We start from the raw sequence: 16648 nt of genomic DNA on the forward strand, positions 1-16648 counted from the left end.
AAACCGAAAAACCTCCAACACAAATTTCAGCAAAAAACCTCAAAGATTAGCTTCTAATCAATGGCTGCTACCTCAGTTTCTGCTTCTGCTTTTCTTGGGAGCTGGGCCACAGGTGAAGACCACTCCTTGCTGCAGGCCAAGGTGGCCGGGCCGCCGCAACTCAGGGTGGCGGTACGGCCGCAGCCAATGATGGGGAGTAGTAAAGGCGGCATCTTTGCTCCGGCCGTCGTCGTCACTAGAAACATCATTGGAAAGAAGAGGTTCAACCAGCTTCGAGGCAAGGCCATCGCTCTTCACTCACAGGTAACCAAAATTCCAGCATTTTGTTTTCACTCAAAATACATTTCGAACCAACAGATTGAAACCCTTTTTTTTATCTGTTCAGGTGATAACAGAATTTTGCAAATCGATAGGAGCTGACAGCAAGCAACGGCAGGGGCTTATTCGGCTGGCCAAGAAGAACGGGGAGTGGCTTGGTTTTCTTGCTTGATTCGACTTATGCTTTCGCTATGATATAGTAGTACAGAATATGTATTCATACACACTCAAAACACAACTCTTTTCATGTGACATGAATACCTCTGTTTCATTTGCTCTTTCATGTTAGCTTGATGAATGAGCTGTTACATGTTTTGCTAATATTCAAAATTTAGTAAAAAGTTTTACAACAATCTGCTCACCAAACCACATGTAGAATGAAAATGAAAATGAAAATATCCTTCACATTCATAATATAACAGATAGACTGAGAGACAAAACACCAGTAATTCACTAGGAAGAGAGGATCGCAGCTCTCGGTTAAGTTTGGGAGCTTAATCAGTAGCATGATTCGATAACATCATAGGCTCTTGCTTCACACTTGGTATCGACTTCTTGGTGCTCTACTTTCTCTTCTCGAATCATCCTGTAGTAAGCCGAAACGATTAGAACATTAAGAAAGGGAGGCATCCGAGTGTACAATACTCATGAAGAGAGATTAAAACGCACATGAAAGCCGTATGAGATCTTGTCAGTGGTATCAATCACTTCCTTCCACTTCCTCCCAATGGCCATCTGCGTGGCAAAGATGAAAAAAATATCAATAAATGCCTGAAGCTTCTATCACTGCAAGGGCTTGATATATTTCCACTCCTACAGTTTTGCTAGCATTTATATAAAATAATAATTTTAGTTTTTAATCGACTAAAATGCCCTGGAAAGTTAGTGTCCTTGATGTCCAACCCCATAGGCATAAAGGACACTGTTGAATGACTAAACCAAATCAATTCTTGGAAATGTGATTTCCTGCTTCAAGTAATGGTTATGGCTCTTTTACTTTGTTCCTATCTTAATTTGGCCCCGGATTAAGTGGTTATCATTCAAAGCGCATAAGATCTCCACAAACTTAACACCTTTGAGTCTTAGCCCCTTCTGTCATATAGTAACCTACTAATATATCTTTATCTTTATCTTTATAGAATAATGCTGGAGTGATGCAACAAACAGTCATTATGACAAGATGAGATTTTACTCATCATGACTTCTGTTCTCTTTATTATCTGAGACCAAAATTAATGAAATCATTGACATGATTAGCTATCTAAGGAAATACCTGAGTTGCTTCATTGGCTGCGGTCTTGGTCCATAACGAGAGTTTATCTTGCTTTTGGCGCACGCTGGCAACGACTCCACATATCTCATCAGCGTCGTCAAACTGCTCTCCGATAAGAGCCATTAACTAACAAACAAAACCACAAAAAGAAAGTTCAAATCGGAAACCCCATGCATCCATCAATCATTTGTTCATAATCATCTAGTTAGGTCTAATTGTAAAACACATAGTAACCAGAAGTGAGGGACAACAATGTCTTACAGTTGAAAGCCACATGTTATCCAGATCAGTCTTTTTGTTGCTAGTCACAGTCCACTTGCCCCCATTAGCACACTCGGGGTCTTCCCATTTGGGCTCCACTCCAGCTTTAAATAAGTGAAAATCAGCATTTGCGGGGAACTTGCTAGGTCTAAATATCTGGTCATATAAACTGTAAAAAAAAATCACCATTTCATGCGGAAGTCATAACCAATGAATTGTCTTTCTGCAACTGACAAGAAAATACCCCTCGCTTCCCATCCCCACCCAAAAATAGAAAAACAATGACAAGCTGCAAACTTCACAGCATTCATTACCTGTACCAAACTTCAATAAAGCAACTTAAAACTAGTTATTGTCATGGAGCATTGGATATTTCCATAAGCTTCAGCTATTTAGTAATGGAACACAGCACAAATATGCAGGCAGATGTATTGCTCTTTGAAAATAAGGAAATGGCTCAATTAAAATGGGATAGCCCGAAACGGAATACGATTCAGCTACAGAAGGACAAAAGAAGTACTAGAAAGGCTCATTGTTATCGTTCTGGCTTACACCAGAACTAAACCGAGTTAAATGAGAATGAAACAAAGCTTGAGAAACATTGGACACACCTAGCATTTTTGTGTGCTCCTTAATTTCAGAATTATACATACATCATAATGCTAATAAATCTTAGTTTTGATGGATTTGGCACTGATGTTCAAAACAGTACCTCTAAGTGAAGAGAGAATGTATATGTTCTGCATTTTGAGAAGGATTCAGAACAGTTTTGATGCTTTTAATATCAATAAAACAAGAAAGAAGCAAAGTTTTAAGGTACCAATTACCAAGTCATAAGAAAGAGATCCAAATATAACTTCAAAACTCAAGACTCGCAGTCACAACCAAATCCAAAGTAATAGCAATCAAATTCCAATACATACATACAAAATAAACAAAAAAAAAAAAAGATAAAAGAGATGTACAAATAGGCGAGAATAATCAAAATAAATCAAAGCAACAAGCTTGTATGTCAAATCGGAAATAATTATCAAATTTCTTCGTCAAATCAAACATTTGGAGGCCTTAATTGGTACCTACCACCAGAATTCCTCGACGGTGTCGAATGTATATCCTTTGCGAAGCGAAGAGCCCCAGGCGGCGCCCTGCTTGGGCTTGGACTGATTATCGAACCAAAAGGTCCACTTCCTCTCGAGCTTGTGCGGCTGCTTCTCCGCCTCGACTGGTATCTCAGATGCCATTCCACCAAATCAAATCACCGATAAAAAAGGGTTGGGAAAGAAAGAGATATTTGTCTGCGCTTTCAATGGTAGAGAAACTCAGTTAACCGTAGTCACTAGACTTGGTTTATAGTTGAGTTGGGTTTACAGAATTAGAAAATTATTACAGTATGTCTTTATATTTTCAATTAAATTAGACTAAATTTATACTCAATAAATTAATTTATTACTAATAAAAATATATGAATGGTTTTTTTTTTTAGAAATTCACATGTAATGTTGAGCTTGATTTGAAAATAATCATGTAGTCTTAGATTTTAAAATGTTATAAAAATTTGTTCCTTTACTAAAGTAGTTAAAGTACCTAATTTATTTTAAATTAATCAACGTTTATGAAGTGATTTTTAATGCTATAAACTATCTAAAATATTTAATTATATACATGTACATTTATCAATATGATATAGGTTAACCAAAAATAATTGGAAAGTGATTTTTTAGAAAACGGTGTTTGGACACAATGTCCCTCTTGATTCCCGACAAGGATCACCTACAATAATTCCTACTACATCTCCTAATACACATACAAACATGAGTGATGAACCCCACCATCACTTATTATATTTGTGTGTATAGTATGATTTGTTGTAGGTGATCCAGAGCAATCTATTCCATAATGTCCAAATTTTATAGATCACATTATTCTATTCCTATTCTTTAATTTAAAAATATAATTAATAGAACAAATTATTAATGAATTGCATTACGAATTCCTGTAATATTAATACTTACATAATTTAAATTCTAAAATGTTAAAATTGCATAATTTAAATCTTAAAAATTAAAAATGACATAGGTCATGTACTAAAAATTGTAAACTATTGCGGTGGGTGTTGCTGTCAGTAGTATGACCGCTATACCCAATTTATGTTGGAAGGCTTCAATCATCCATGCACAACTTGTTGTTGTGAATTCATTCGGCTCGTATCGGTGTTGACTGTATAATCCTCGAATAAGGTTTTTGGATTAGAAAGGATGGGATGGGGTGGAGCTTTGGGAGGGGCTTAGGCTTGGCTTTGTCTTCCCATGCGGCTAGCTTCGCCGCCTTCGTCCCATTTAGATATAGACAACAGCGTGAACGGACATCAGAACTATCCAAATGAGCTCCAGGGAGCTAGCTTGCGACCTTAGTCGTTTGGAGGTGGAGCCCCAGGAGAATTGGGTGCCACCCGCCCAATTATCCAGATGCTTGAAGGGTCTGTGCATGGTCTCTTTCAGCAGCCATAATGTCGGCTTCGCTCGTTCCGCTGTCACCCGTCCTCATCTAGTTGATGCACCACCCGTTGAATTTTTAGATTTCGTCGCTTGATCGGGCAAAAGGGTTTCGCAACATACTTACATTGCGTTGAACAGTTCCAGCCGGTCGCTTTGCATTGTAGCTTCTGGTGACTCGCTCCCAAGTCCCAAACTCTCCTCCCGATTTTGTTGGTGCCAATGACCGGATCTTTCGAGGTGCCAACATACACCTTGACGTGCGGACGTTGATATTCGGCAAATCGTCTCCTTCCTTGGAGGAGTTGTTGCTCTCTTGAAGTTAGGACAACGGCTGCGTTGGGGCGTAGTCGTACATCTACCCGAATTGTCCTAGAGGGCGTCTCCATGTCCACTAGAGGTGACCACGGTTCAGGAACCGACGATTACGATTCGGAACCGCCGGTTCCGGTTTTGGAAATTGTTGAACCGGAATCGAACCATGCGGGTGTTTCGCGGTTACGGTTTCGGTTCCAAAACCACCGATTTCAATTTCGGTTCCGAACCGGCGGTTTTTTACGCTTTTTCACGGTTCTGAACCGCCGGTTTTTTGCGGTTTCGGCTTGGTTTCACAGTTTTCTGACGTTTTTTCGTGGTTCCGGTTTGGAACCGGCGGTTCCGACACGATTTCGGTTCAAAAAATTTTGAACATGTACCGAACCACGGTTCAAAAATCGACGGTTTCGATTCGGATAAATTCTCACGGTTTCGGTTCAAAACCGTAACCGGCGGTTACGGTTTCGATTTTAACCACCGGTTCGGTAAACCTTGGGCAGGTCTAATGTCCGTCGGGTAAGGCCGGTAAAAAAAATTGATGAAAGATGATAAATTTTGGAATTATAAAAATTAAAAAGTAGGAAAAACAGTAAAAAATGGTACTCCCTCCGTCCCGGATAATTCGGGTCACTTTGACCTAGCACGGGTTTTAAGAATTGTAATGAAAAGTGGGTTGAAAAAGTTAGTGGAATGTGAATCTTACCTTTATATATTAGTTTTATAATAAAATATGAGTAGGAATGAATTAGTGGAATATGGTGGTAAAAGTGAAATGAGACAAATTATGTGGGACGGACCGAAATGGAAAACTGGGACGAATTATCCGGGACGGAGAGAGTAATATTTTGGGGAAGTGAAATTTTTTTAATTTCCGATTTTCTGGAATTTGAAAAAAAAAATTGTTTAAACCCGTGCTTGCGAATGGGTGTCAATTAGAGTATCCACTATGTTAAAAAGTTGGGCTTCTTTTATGGAAGTATTTTTAGTAATTGAGGTATTTAAATTTAATTATAGAATAAAAAATAAATAGAAATGTGCCTTAGCTAAGAGCACCATTGAGGGTATTATGCCTTAGCTAAGAGCATAGAATAAGAAATGGATAAAAGTGGGTCGGGCTCACAACCATGCTCTTAGCTAAAAGCATGGTTGTGGATGCATAAATTAATACCCATTCGCAGGCTACTGAGTGGGCGTCACCGCTCACTCTTTTTGCGGCACATCGCCTTGGCTCGTGGTGCCGTTCCAGCTAGCTAAGCTTGCCTGCGCGGAATGGCCGTTCTAGGGAGCGACCCAATGCCCATTTCGTTCCTTTTCGCCCCGATGGGACAGTGATGCTGGATGCATCAACGCCGCGTTGAGGGTGCTCTTACATCCACCATCAGCTTTATCCTAATTCCATGAATCATATATTTGCACAAATTTCACCAATTAAATGCGCAAGATAAAGTATGCATAATCCTCCGTAAATTCAAGAAAAATAGGCTAGAGATTAATATGCTTATGACACGATAATGCATATTTATGAAACATATTAATCTTGATATTTTAATAAAGCAAATGTATCGAATCCCCACAAATTAATGTCTTACTAATCGGGAGCGAATGCATAAATTTTTTTCAGTAAAGGCTACACTATATACTCCTTCCGCCTCCTATTAAATGTCAACATTTTTCCTTTTCCATCTATCACTATTAAATACTCCACTATAGTATTTTTGACAAGTGGAAATATTTCACTAGCCCATCTCATTCAAATTCTATTACAAAATTAATATGCTATGAAAAATTAGGAACTAAATTTCACTCACTTTTTCTACCATTTTTTACGAAATCAAATAATTTCTTAAAAACTCGAGCTAGTTTAAAATGAGACATCACTTGGCCGAAGAAGTGAGTATATATTTCGCAATTGAAAATTAAGTTATGAATTTAAATTTTGCTTCCGCAAATTACATGGATCTTTTTAATTGCAACACTTTTAATTTAAAAACTATTTATACCCTATCCATTTCTTGTTATATATGTCAGTTTTCTATTTTAGTTCATTCCTTACTAATTAATTATCTAATATCATTTTCACTATTTTTTTATAATAAATCTTACATTTACTAACTAAATATATAAAGGTAAGCATATATCAGTAAAAATTTCAATTTACTTTCTTTTTACCTTCTTAAAAATAAGACATGTATTTAAGAAGATACATAGGCCATGTTTGATTGTCAGGATTCTGTATGGGAAAGTAATCTGATTCCTTAAATTTTAAATTCTTGTGTTTGTTTTAGTTTTTAATCAAATTAGGAAAGTAATCAGAATCCGAGAACAAGGAAAGTTAGTACAACTTTCTAGGATTCTGAATCCTAGCTTTTCTTGGTTATTCTTTTTTCCAGTTTTAGGATTCTTACATATTTAATTCAATGTAGTATAGTTTTATTATTATTATTATTATTATTATTATTATTATTATTATTATTATTATTATTATTATTTATTTATTATTAATTAGAATATTTTAAAAATAATTTAAAATTATAAATCATACTTAATTTCAGTATAATAAATAACTATGATTAAAATTATCATAATTATAACTTATTTTATAATAATTCATAATAATAATTAATAATTTATTAAATAAATAAAATATAATTATATAATATAAATGTATAATAAATAATAATATTTATTTTTATAAATTAATAATTAATTAATAAAGTCACAGTGCAATTTTAATTTATTAAATTTATTCACTTATAATATCCATAAATATTATAATTATAATACCAATTATTATTATTATTATTGTAATAAATGAGTATAATATTTCATACTATAATTATAATTATATTAGTGTATATTATGATGAATAATCCATATTTAAACTATCCATTGTAATAATAAATATAATATATAATTATTATTATTTGTAATTAATAATTTATTAAAAATTTTATATTATTATTCTTTTTTATAAATAAAAAATATTAAGTATATTTTTAGTTTGGTATTTAAATTAAATATAAATTTAAAATCTTGATATTTTCCAAACACAAGAAAGTAAAATTTCTAGGAATCATATTCTCGAGATTCATTTTCCCAGAAATCATTCTTTTTGCCAATTTTACTTTCCCGTCAATCAAACATGGTGATAGTATTGAATAATTACTAAAGAACCTTGGCTCACTATTTAATGGAAAACAAATTGGTAATCAGTACTTTTCAAAAGGACTTTTATATTGTTTTAATATTATATTGTGTTTTTTTAGTTTGTCTTCTTCATCCAAGAGCACCGCAGCCAGCCATTGTTACCCATTCTCCTCCGCAATTTTTATTTTCAGATTGGCCCCTTTAATTATTCAATTATCAATAATTTAGCCTTCAACGATATCTATATTGTAAGGGCTTAATGCAGTTTTAAAAAGTGTTCAAAAAAATTAAAAGTAGAAAAGATAAAAAAAAATTAAGGTAATAGCTTAAGCCCTACCCTTTTCTTTAATGTGTCTGCCCATGTTAATAAAAGTACTTTTTTAAAAAATTTAAAAGTGGAAAAGATAAAAAAAATTTAGGTAATAGCTTAAGTCCTGTCCTTTTCTTCGACGTGTCCACCCTTGTTAATGATAGTACTTTTTCAAAAAAATTAAAAATAGAAAAGATAAAAAAAGTTTAGGTAATAGCTTAAGCCTTGCCCGTTTCTTTAGTGTGTCCGCCCTTGCTAATGATAGTACTTTTTCAAAAAAATTAAAAGTAGAAAAGATAAAAAAAATTAGGTAATAGCTTAAGCCCTACCCTAGTGTGTCCACCCCTGTTAATAATAGTACTCCCTCCGTCCCACAAAAGATGTCAAATTTGTGGGACGATACGAGATTTTAGGAGGTTTTGTTTTGAGTGTTAAATAGAGAGAAAATATAATTTTTATATTCATACGAGAGAGAATTTTTTCCAAAAAAAAAATGTGACATCTTTGTTGGGACAAATTAAAAAGGAAAATGTGACCTTTTGTGGGACGGGGGGAGTCTACTTCATGATTTATTGCATTGATAAAATAAATTAGATTTGTATTTTAAATCTAAATCTTATTGCAATTCTAAGAGCAAGACTAAAATTGTCCAAACAGAAATACTAAATTTTTTATAATTACTTAAAAATAAAACTAATAATTCTTATTATATCCATATCATAGCAAACGCATTATGTCGCAAATCACCACTCTTAATAATGTCAATTATAATTGGCTGCCGAGATTACACTAACAAGGATTACAGTACATTTTATGTTTTAAGAGTTCAATTAGTGCTTGATCACGTGAGTTGAGTAAAAGAGGAAACTTTTTATTTTCATAAAATTAGTAAATCAAAGATGATCATAATAATGGAGTACTAATATTTCAAGATATTAAAGTACTTTGCATTTTCATTTTTTTGAGCATGTGTTAAATTGGGTACTCCTACAATATTATGATTCAATGAATAATAAGTTGATGTGTCTATCATCCTAATAAATAGATCATGTGCATACGGCATCAACTCTACCGCAAGTCGGTAGTATTTGGATTACGGAACTCTGAGTTCTTCATAATTAGGTCGGCAGATTTGACAGTCTTCCCAATTTCGCAGAATTCGTGACATTAATAGCAATACTGTTGCGTGTTGCGATTTGCATGTGACGCTATTAAATTGAATTGCTTTTTCTGGATTTGCAAGGAACAAGTATAGTCTTAGAGAAGAGAAGAGTGATGGCAGCCGCTGAAACTAATGGAAATCCGGCCTTGTCCACAGTGGCGCCGCTTGCGCCGGTCACCAGCGAGCGCCCGGTGCGCACAGATCTCGAAACTTCCATTCCCAAACCCTGTCGGTTATTTTCCCTCTTTCTCTTCCACCTCAATTGTACTTCAATCTGTGTATCAATTTTGTTTGAATTGTCTATTTTAGGTGTATTGATCACCGGTATTTTTAGAATTGTTAAAATTTCTTCAAAATTTTCTTAGTATGTAGTGCAATCATGTATGTGAATTTGTAGGAGTTGTTCGGTTTGCAAGATTGTATCCAGGATTAAATTTGTAGTGTGTTTGGTTTATGAGATTCAACCCTACAACTCAATCCTAGATGGATAATCATGGGATAATCAGTCATAGCTAACCCCCGTGACTAAAATAATCTCACAACTCAATCCTAGTTTGTATCTTGGTATTATTTTATCTTAGAAACCGAACACCACCGTAGTGTATAAGTGTGTCAGTGTTGCCGTAAATATTTGTGATTAAAAGCCGTGACTAATCCTATCCGTTGTTCGGTTGTATCTCATGATTAACCATCTCACCTTTATCGACTAATTTAATTCTAGACAAATGCTTTTGTGACTTATCTAGTATCGCACTCTCATCTTGTCTAACGAACTGAGCGGTGCCTTGGTGTTTTGGGAAACGTGAATTTAGATATGGTGAGAGGATTGGTTACTCCAGATATGGAACACCCTGATGGAACTCCTGGGCATAGCCATGGTGATATGAGTCCCCTGCAGCAGCATGTTGCTTTCTTTGATCTAGACGGCAATGGTATCGTTTATCCATGGGAAACCTATGCTGGTAATTTTCATTCCTTCATTACTTAGTTTTCCATTGATGAGTGGAAAGGATGTTTCTTTGCTCCCACTTCCTGATTATGATCAAACTTTTTTATTGTTGATATTGGCATATCCAAGAATGAATATACATGCATCTCCATTTTAACTTACAATATGAGAAAGCAACAACAGTTAGCATTATGGATGGACATTGACATTTATCTTTTTGCAGGATGCCGGAAAGTTGGACTCAATTTCTTTATATCACTTTTCCTGGGTATTTTTGTCAATTTGTCAATGAGTTATCCTACTCTCCCAGTAAGTATGACTGTTTTATAGTGCAGATCATCATCTTCAATATGTGTGGCATTGCTAGTATGATATGTAGTTGAGCACGCATGGTCTTTCGTGTTTAAATTGTTTTGAATTCAACCCAATCAAAACTTATGCCATTTGAAATCTCATGGTTTTGTTTCGAAATATTATCGAATGTTGATATGGCGAACTACCTTGTGTTATTTGCAATGGCTGCATATAAATTTACTGAGTGAGATACTTAATTGTGCAGGGATGGCTTCCCTCTCCTCTATTCCCCATATACATAGCTAATATCCACAAGGCAAAACACGGAAGTGATTCTGAAACTTATGACACGGAAGGAAGGTACGCAATCAGTTTCCCTGCCTTTGTTAAACCGCAAAGCATGCATGATACCTAACAAGTAGTTCGATTCTCAGATACTCCCCTACGAAATTCGAGAGCATCTTTAGCAAGTACGGAAAAACTTATCCAGATAAGCTTACATTCAGAGAAGTGTGGAACATGACGGAAGCCAACAGAAATGCCTTGGACTTCCTTGGATGGTAAGTGTCATTCAGATTTAAGATGCAGTCACTTTTACTCCTTCTTTTCAATATCCTTGCGTTGTTTTTTAATGTTGCAGGATTTTAAGCAAAATTGAATGGATTGTCCTCTACATTCTAGCTAGAGATCGAGAAGGTTTGCTGTCGAAAGAGGCCGTCAGGCGCTGCTTCGACGGCAGTTTGTTCGAGTACTTTGCCAGGATGCAAACGCAGGGTGACCAAAAGATGGAGTGAATGGAGTTATGGTTAGTATAACATTTAAAATAATCAAGATAGTGCATATATATGCTAGTCTCCTAGGTATTGTTATGTTAAGTGTGTATGCAATTGTGAGATTGAAGTAATGTTGTTTCTTTATATATAGTACTCTTTTTATAATGTGTTGCATATATGACACTGCTTAAAACAGTCTAGAACTATTCCCCAGATAGAAAAAGAACAACATTTTTATTGAAGTTGCTAGAACCGTTACATGATGATGATCAACATAAGTAAGAAGTGAAACAAGCTAGAGCATTCAATCGAAGACGTTAGGCAACGTAGTAGAGAGGATTAGGCAGCTTGAAGGTCCTTTGAGCAGTGGGATGCCCTTGAATGCTGCTCCATTGGTTCCCTAATATGCCCCATATACGATAGCCACAACTCATCAACTGCTCCCTCACATCAGCCTTGAATTTTCCGATTTCCTTCTTCTCATCTTCTGCTCCTCTGCAATTGCAAACACTAGATTAGGAAACGGAACCAGAGAGCACGCCCGGCCCTAAGCCTAGGCGAGGGGTACAGCCGAAAGGGAGAGAGATTCCAAACCTTAGTATGAGAGTTTTCCATCCATAAAAGCCAGCATTAATAAGATTATCAATTGTAGCAGATCTGAGAGACTCCCTTCTTGATGAAACCAAAATGAGCTTTACTCCTAGCCCTTTCAACTCATTGTAGAACATCAACGAGTGCTCAAGCGCCGTAGCTTTGCCCTTCTTCATCCACTCCTCCATCGACGTCAAGTTCAGCTTCACACCCCTTCAGCGTAAATCTAAAATCAACACATGACATTATAAAAACTCCAAAAACTAGCTGTGGTTAGTTATCCTCACCCGAAGCCATGATTCATGTAGTAAGGCACGGTCGATAGGAGGGTGTCGTCAACATCAAAGATCCACGCATCGGCACCATCTTTCTTGAAGGCGCAGCTGGTGCTCACGTAGACCCTGCACTCATCTATCGTCCTCTCGGAGTCCACCTTGTACTGCATCGATGTCATGTATTTTCCCATGTACTCCACGCACTCCTCCGGCACAACGTCGAAATCCCGGATGTTGTGGAGCTCGACGTTCATCCTCCAGCTCTCGCAGTAGTTCTTGAGGGTGATTTCGCAGCCATATTTGATTGCTTTCTGATCCAAGATGCTACATTCGCTTGCACATGATAGGCCTAACTGTATATAGCAGATGGCCAAGATAACTAGTAGATTTCTTGCCATTTGATTTGATGATACAACTTCTCATTGGATTGCATTGTATTTATATGTGATGGCTTAGGAATTTAGCCTAGGCATATTTCTTACCATTTCAATCTTAATTTATGTAAAAGCAACTTGACTTCCATGTTGAAATAGAAAAAAAACAAAATGCTCCACTCTTCTGTCCATCATAGCCAAAAAAAATTACACTACTAGTGTTTTTCAATAAATGTAAAAAGTCCCCGCACGTCGACCAGACTTCAGAGTCAGAACAGCGCCAGCAAATATGTGTAGTTTGCATAATTAATATAGGCATGTTGGTGTGTCGTGTTCAGTGTCAAAATAAATGGGACATATTCCAAAAATAAACATTTCGAGTGGTGAGAAAGTTATTTATATTTACAAGGTAAAACATATTGCAAAATATACTATTTCCTCCGGCTTTCGTCGTATGTCCAACTAATTTTGATCCGAACGGGTTATAAGAAATGTAGAAAAAAGTGAGCGGAAAATATTAATAGAATGTGAGTTTTATCTTTATATATTAGTTTTATCTTTAAAAGTGAGTAAAGTAAGATAAAATAGTAAAAGTGTGAGTGAGACAATTAATAAAAGACCTCCAACAACAACACGGTACTGGGAGCATTAATATACTGTTTTTCAAATGTATTAAAATAATAACATGATCCATTATTTTTTAATTTGTTGATTTCAACATTATACAATTATGATCTCATTAGATTCCTTATTATATCACCTTTAATTTAATATTTTTTTATAAAAAATAATTTAAATCAAAAAAATTATGTGAAATTTAATGCTTTGAAATACATTTTTGAAGAGAAAAAATAATTACTATTGTATATTCATCTGACTGAATAAATCTGAAAAAATAATTCTCTCTCTATATATATATAGTTTTGATAAAAAAAATTAAATCTTAATGTATAATTAAAGATCTAATTAGCTCAATAAATTAATTGTCAAGATTAAATATCCCATATGTCATTTTATAGTATATTAGGCCATTATTATTTTTTATTTTTCCGGGGGGGGGGGGGGGTGATATTAGTCAACATAAATTTTTGGTTGATTAATTCGATTAAGAAAAATAAAAAATTAAGGATTAAAAAAAGGATGTTTTGATTTGTTTTTCAAAAATATAACGTGGGAAAGTGGGTTGTTAGGAGTATAAATTAGATCATTACAATACTTAAGTAAAGTCATTATAGTGCATTAATCAATTACATATGCAGATACTTTCCATTGAAATGGTCATATTAATTTTACATCATATACCTGTGTATATATGCTACAAAATGATAATCCATATAGGATATTTAATCTAGATGGTTGATTTATTGATCCAATAAATCATTATTTTCATTATTTTGTCTTTGGTTATGCACACATATACTGATATATGGATGAAATGTCTATAATGCAACAATATATGGTCTCTTTAAAGTGTAACCATCCCCTTATATTCTATTATGACCGAAAATATGAAAGGCTGAGATATCAGTGAAACTTAATACCCACTGTCATTGAAAAGATTAAATTTTTGGTTGGGCTAAGTTCTTAAAATAAGAGAGATAAAAGAAAAAATGATAGGAGAAGTAGTGTTATAAGTATAGTATAGTTGAATTTCTAAAATTAGAAAGTTCATCACTTTCAGAGATTGATTAAAAAGAAATAGTTTATATCTTTTAGCGACAAGGACTAAGATAATATGAAAAGAGTTAGATATATATGACCTCTAATAACTACCTTAGATAATAATTAGTACTATATAATTAATAAAATTAGAACGAGTATTCGTGTATATATCTTTAATATATTTGTTGACATTATGATAAGTACAAAAATTATGAAAATATAAAATAATAAAATTTATGATAAAAATATATTGCAGATTTTGTGTTGAGAAATTTTCATGTTATGCGTAAATTTGTATTACAATATTCTATGCGAAAAGATGACATTAATATATTTTAATATTAAAATAATAATTATCAAAAATTTCATGTGGCATCTCCCCTGTCACATTAGATCTCGCAATCTAATGGGTACTAATATCCTAGTTGTTATTTAATTATATACTTATAGAGTACTTATGTACATATATATTTGCAAATAGTATGAGAAATATTTTTTAAATAACATTACTATGTATTCCACATATATATATTGGCATTATTGCTATTTAAATGCCACAAAGACTTACTCATTATAAATAAACAACTAGGAATATAAACATGCTAAATCGTGGGGAAGTGCTTGAAATAGGAACATGCAATTCTAAGAACGTGGGAATTAATGGATGATAATGCATCCTAATTAATTATTTTTTAACTAATTTGGAGATCGATCATAACTGTTTTGATGATATTTAAGGGAGGTCAATAACCCTATAAACGCACCTCAAGAAGTTGGGCTTTATAATGTTGTGGCTTGGCCCATCCTTGTCATTGGACTTTGGCGATAAGTTGAAGGCGAAGGAGTATTTTCAAAATCATGGGCCCCACTTTCGCCAATAGCCCGATTAAGAATTGCAACAACATTATTCGTTGAATTATTAGATAATTGTTTCCTTATGGAATTTGGTGGGGGGAGATGTGGATGTAGAAGTGGGAGAACGAATGTGGAAGGGAGAGACTTTACCATCTTAGCTCGAGACGACAAAAGTTGAGACGACGACTTATTTTTATTCGTAATTTATTGGGATGGAAATCACGATTTACCCCTGATGAATTTGGACGACGTGGTCTATTAAATATGGTAAAGTGCACGATGGCGATATCTTCTGATATGTATGCTACCGATCATGCATCTTCAACGTTATGCATGCATGCATTATAATACCTAACATGATAATTGAAGATGAATGAAACAACGTTACTTATTGGCAGGACGAGCAAAGGGTAGTTCTAGATCGACCATCATAAACAATCCTCTAAGTTAAGGCACACCTCCGTAATTTTGAGAGGTTTCAAATCGGCGTGCTTCTATGCCCGAAGAATAAGTACATGGTCGCTCCAAGCCAACCTCATCGAAGATATTTGGAACCGCACCAACAAAGTTCATCAGTGAAATATACCTTTAATTTTTAACTTGTAGGACTTAGTAATTTTAATGAAGTAATTTCATAATTTATTTCTTATGTATTTTAATTTTATAAATTATTTGGTAATAAAAAGTCAAAATTAATTGATAATTAAAAAATAAAAATTTAAAATTAAATGAGAGGAATATGATACCCCATTTGTCCAAGAAAAGTGAAATGTTTTTTTCCTTTTGGGATTGTCTCACTAAAAATAACACGTTTTATAAGATGAAAACACCATCATCTCTTCTTTTTCATCTCTTACTTTATTTTTCTCTTCATTAATTCATAAAATAACTACATAAAATCTCGTACAGATAAGCAAATGTTTCATATTTAATGAGATGAAGGGAGTATATAGGAATTGTAATATGAGATTGAAATAAATGGATATAATTCTATGAGTTATGATGGTGAACAAAGGCATGATCAGGAGGTATCTATTGTGGATTTGGCCTAAGAGTATTAGCAATGGATAGGCCAATCTCAAGGGCCTAGCTTTTTTTCATATGTATACGTCAGCATTTTACCCACGAAGACCTATCTCACTTCTCATTTCATTTCCATATCATCTCTCTTTGTATATTTTATTTTTAATTATTGATATCAAATAACATGAGATATAAACGTAAATAAAATTAAATTCAAGACAAATAAATTATAAAAATACCATACTTAATTTTTTTTTTTAAAAACATCCTACATTTAAAAAAAATTAAGGAAAAATAAACTAAAAAACACATAAAAACATAGAAAAAAAGAAGAAAAATGACTCGAGCATCGTCGTCGTCAGAATCCAGAATTATATCGGAATTGTCGGAATTCATTTTGTAGAGAGAGGAAAAGAATGTAATGAAGGTATCCAGAGGTTTTAAATAATTATATAAAAAAATTACATGATAGGACCGATCACGGCCTATCACCACAATGGGGGCTGACGATCAGCCTTATATGAGATCGACCAGGACCGATTGATTGGGCAATTGGGGTGCAGGGGAAGGGCCG

The 16648-nt window shown here is 34.3% G+C and overlaps 4 protein-coding genes across 4 annotated transcripts; 2 read left to right on the forward strand and 2 right to left on the reverse strand.

Annotated features, from left to right (window-relative positions):
- Positions 1-599, forward strand: LOC125201874 (protein PROTON GRADIENT REGULATION 5, chloroplastic-like). The gene is made up of 2 exons (XM_048100162.2): positions 1-303; positions 386-599. The coding sequence occupies exons 1-2, from the start codon at positions 61-63 to the stop codon at positions 488-490; spliced, it is 348 nt and encodes a 115-aa protein (XP_047956119.1). The 5' UTR covers positions 1-60; the 3' UTR covers positions 491-599.
- Positions 539-3167, reverse strand: LOC125201873 (eukaryotic translation initiation factor-like). The gene is made up of 5 exons (XM_048100160.2): positions 2933-3167; positions 1853-2021; positions 1592-1717; positions 988-1053; positions 539-904 (listed from the first exon to the last, which is right to left on the reverse strand). The coding sequence occupies exons 1-5, from the start codon at positions 3091-3093 to the stop codon at positions 854-856; spliced, it is 573 nt and encodes a 190-aa protein (XP_047956117.1). The 5' UTR covers positions 3094-3167; the 3' UTR covers positions 539-853.
- Positions 3168-9108: 5941 nt separating this feature from the next.
- LOC125201909 (peroxygenase-like) lies at positions 9109-11459 on the forward strand. The gene is made up of 7 exons (XM_048100204.2): positions 9109-9238; positions 9360-9506; positions 10091-10240; positions 10451-10536; positions 10787-10881; positions 10956-11081; positions 11162-11459. Exons 2-7 carry the CDS (start codon positions 9392-9394, stop codon positions 11313-11315), a joined length of 726 nt encoding a protein of 241 aa, XP_047956161.1. The 5' UTR covers positions 9109-9238; positions 9360-9391; the 3' UTR covers positions 11316-11459.
- A 50-nt stretch (positions 11460-11509) lies between these two features.
- Positions 11510-12573, reverse strand: LOC125201908 (acid phosphatase 1-like). Its single transcript, XM_048100203.1, has 3 exons — positions 12173-12573; positions 11889-12098; positions 11510-11789 (listed from the first exon to the last, which is right to left on the reverse strand). The coding sequence occupies exons 1-3, from the start codon at positions 12556-12558 to the stop codon at positions 11612-11614; spliced, it is 774 nt and encodes a 257-aa protein (XP_047956160.1). The 5' UTR covers positions 12559-12573; the 3' UTR covers positions 11510-11611.
- Between the last annotated feature and the right edge of the window lie 4075 nt (positions 12574-16648).

This window comes from Salvia hispanica, chromosome 2, assembly GCF_029641045.1.
Source record: "Salvia hispanica isolate PSC_SH4W2 chromosome 2, Shi_PSC_v1, whole genome shotgun sequence".
NCBI classification, from domain to species: Eukaryota; Viridiplantae; Streptophyta; class Magnoliopsida; order Lamiales; family Lamiaceae; genus Salvia; species Salvia hispanica.

What these genes read in the sequence shown, in the direction of transcription:
- LOC125201873 (XM_048100160.2), bottom strand. Translation starts at nt 3,093, where the DNA reads ATGGCATCTGAGATACCAGTCGAGGCGGAGAAGCAGCCGCACAAGCTC. An exon ending in ACCGTCGAGGAATTCTGGTG is followed by an intron (nt 2,022 to 2,932) that starts GTAGGTACCAAT and finishes TTTTTTTTACAG; the next exon opens with TTTATATGACCAGATATTTA. An exon ending in ATAACATGTGGCTTTCAACT is followed by an intron (nt 1,718 to 1,852) that starts GTAAGACATTGT and finishes TTTGTTTGTTAG; the next exon opens with TTAATGGCTCTTATCGGAGA.
- LOC125201874 (XM_048100162.2), top strand. Translation starts at nt 61, where the DNA reads ATGGCTGCTACCTCAGTTTCTGCTTCTGCTTTTCTTGGGAGCTGGGCC. An exon ending in CCATCGCTCTTCACTCACAG is followed by an intron (nt 304 to 385) that starts GTAACCAAAATT and finishes TTATCTGTTCAG; the next exon opens with GTGATAACAGAATTTTGCAA.
- LOC125201909 (XM_048100204.2), top strand. Translation starts at nt 9,392, where the DNA reads ATGGCAGCCGCTGAAACTAATGGAAATCCGGCCTTGTCCACAGTGGCG. An exon ending in AACTTCCATTCCCAAACCCT is followed by an intron (nt 9,507 to 10,090) that starts GTCGGTTATTTT and finishes ACGTGAATTTAG; the next exon opens with ATATGGTGAGAGGATTGGTT. An exon ending in GCCTTGGACTTCCTTGGATG is followed by an intron (nt 11,082 to 11,161) that starts GTAAGTGTCATT and finishes TTAATGTTGCAG; the next exon opens with GATTTTAAGCAAAATTGAAT.
- LOC125201908 (XM_048100203.1), bottom strand. Translation starts at nt 12,558, where the DNA reads ATGGCAAGAAATCTACTAGTTATCTTGGCCATCTGCTATATACAGTTA. An exon ending in TACATGAATCATGGCTTCGG is followed by an intron (nt 12,099 to 12,172) that starts GTGAGGATAACT and finishes TTTACGCTGAAG; the next exon opens with GGGTGTGAAGCTGAACTTGA. An exon ending in TGGAAAACTCTCATACTAAG is followed by an intron (nt 11,790 to 11,888) that starts GTTTGGAATCTC and finishes TTGCAATTGCAG; the next exon opens with AGGAGCAGAAGATGAGAAGA.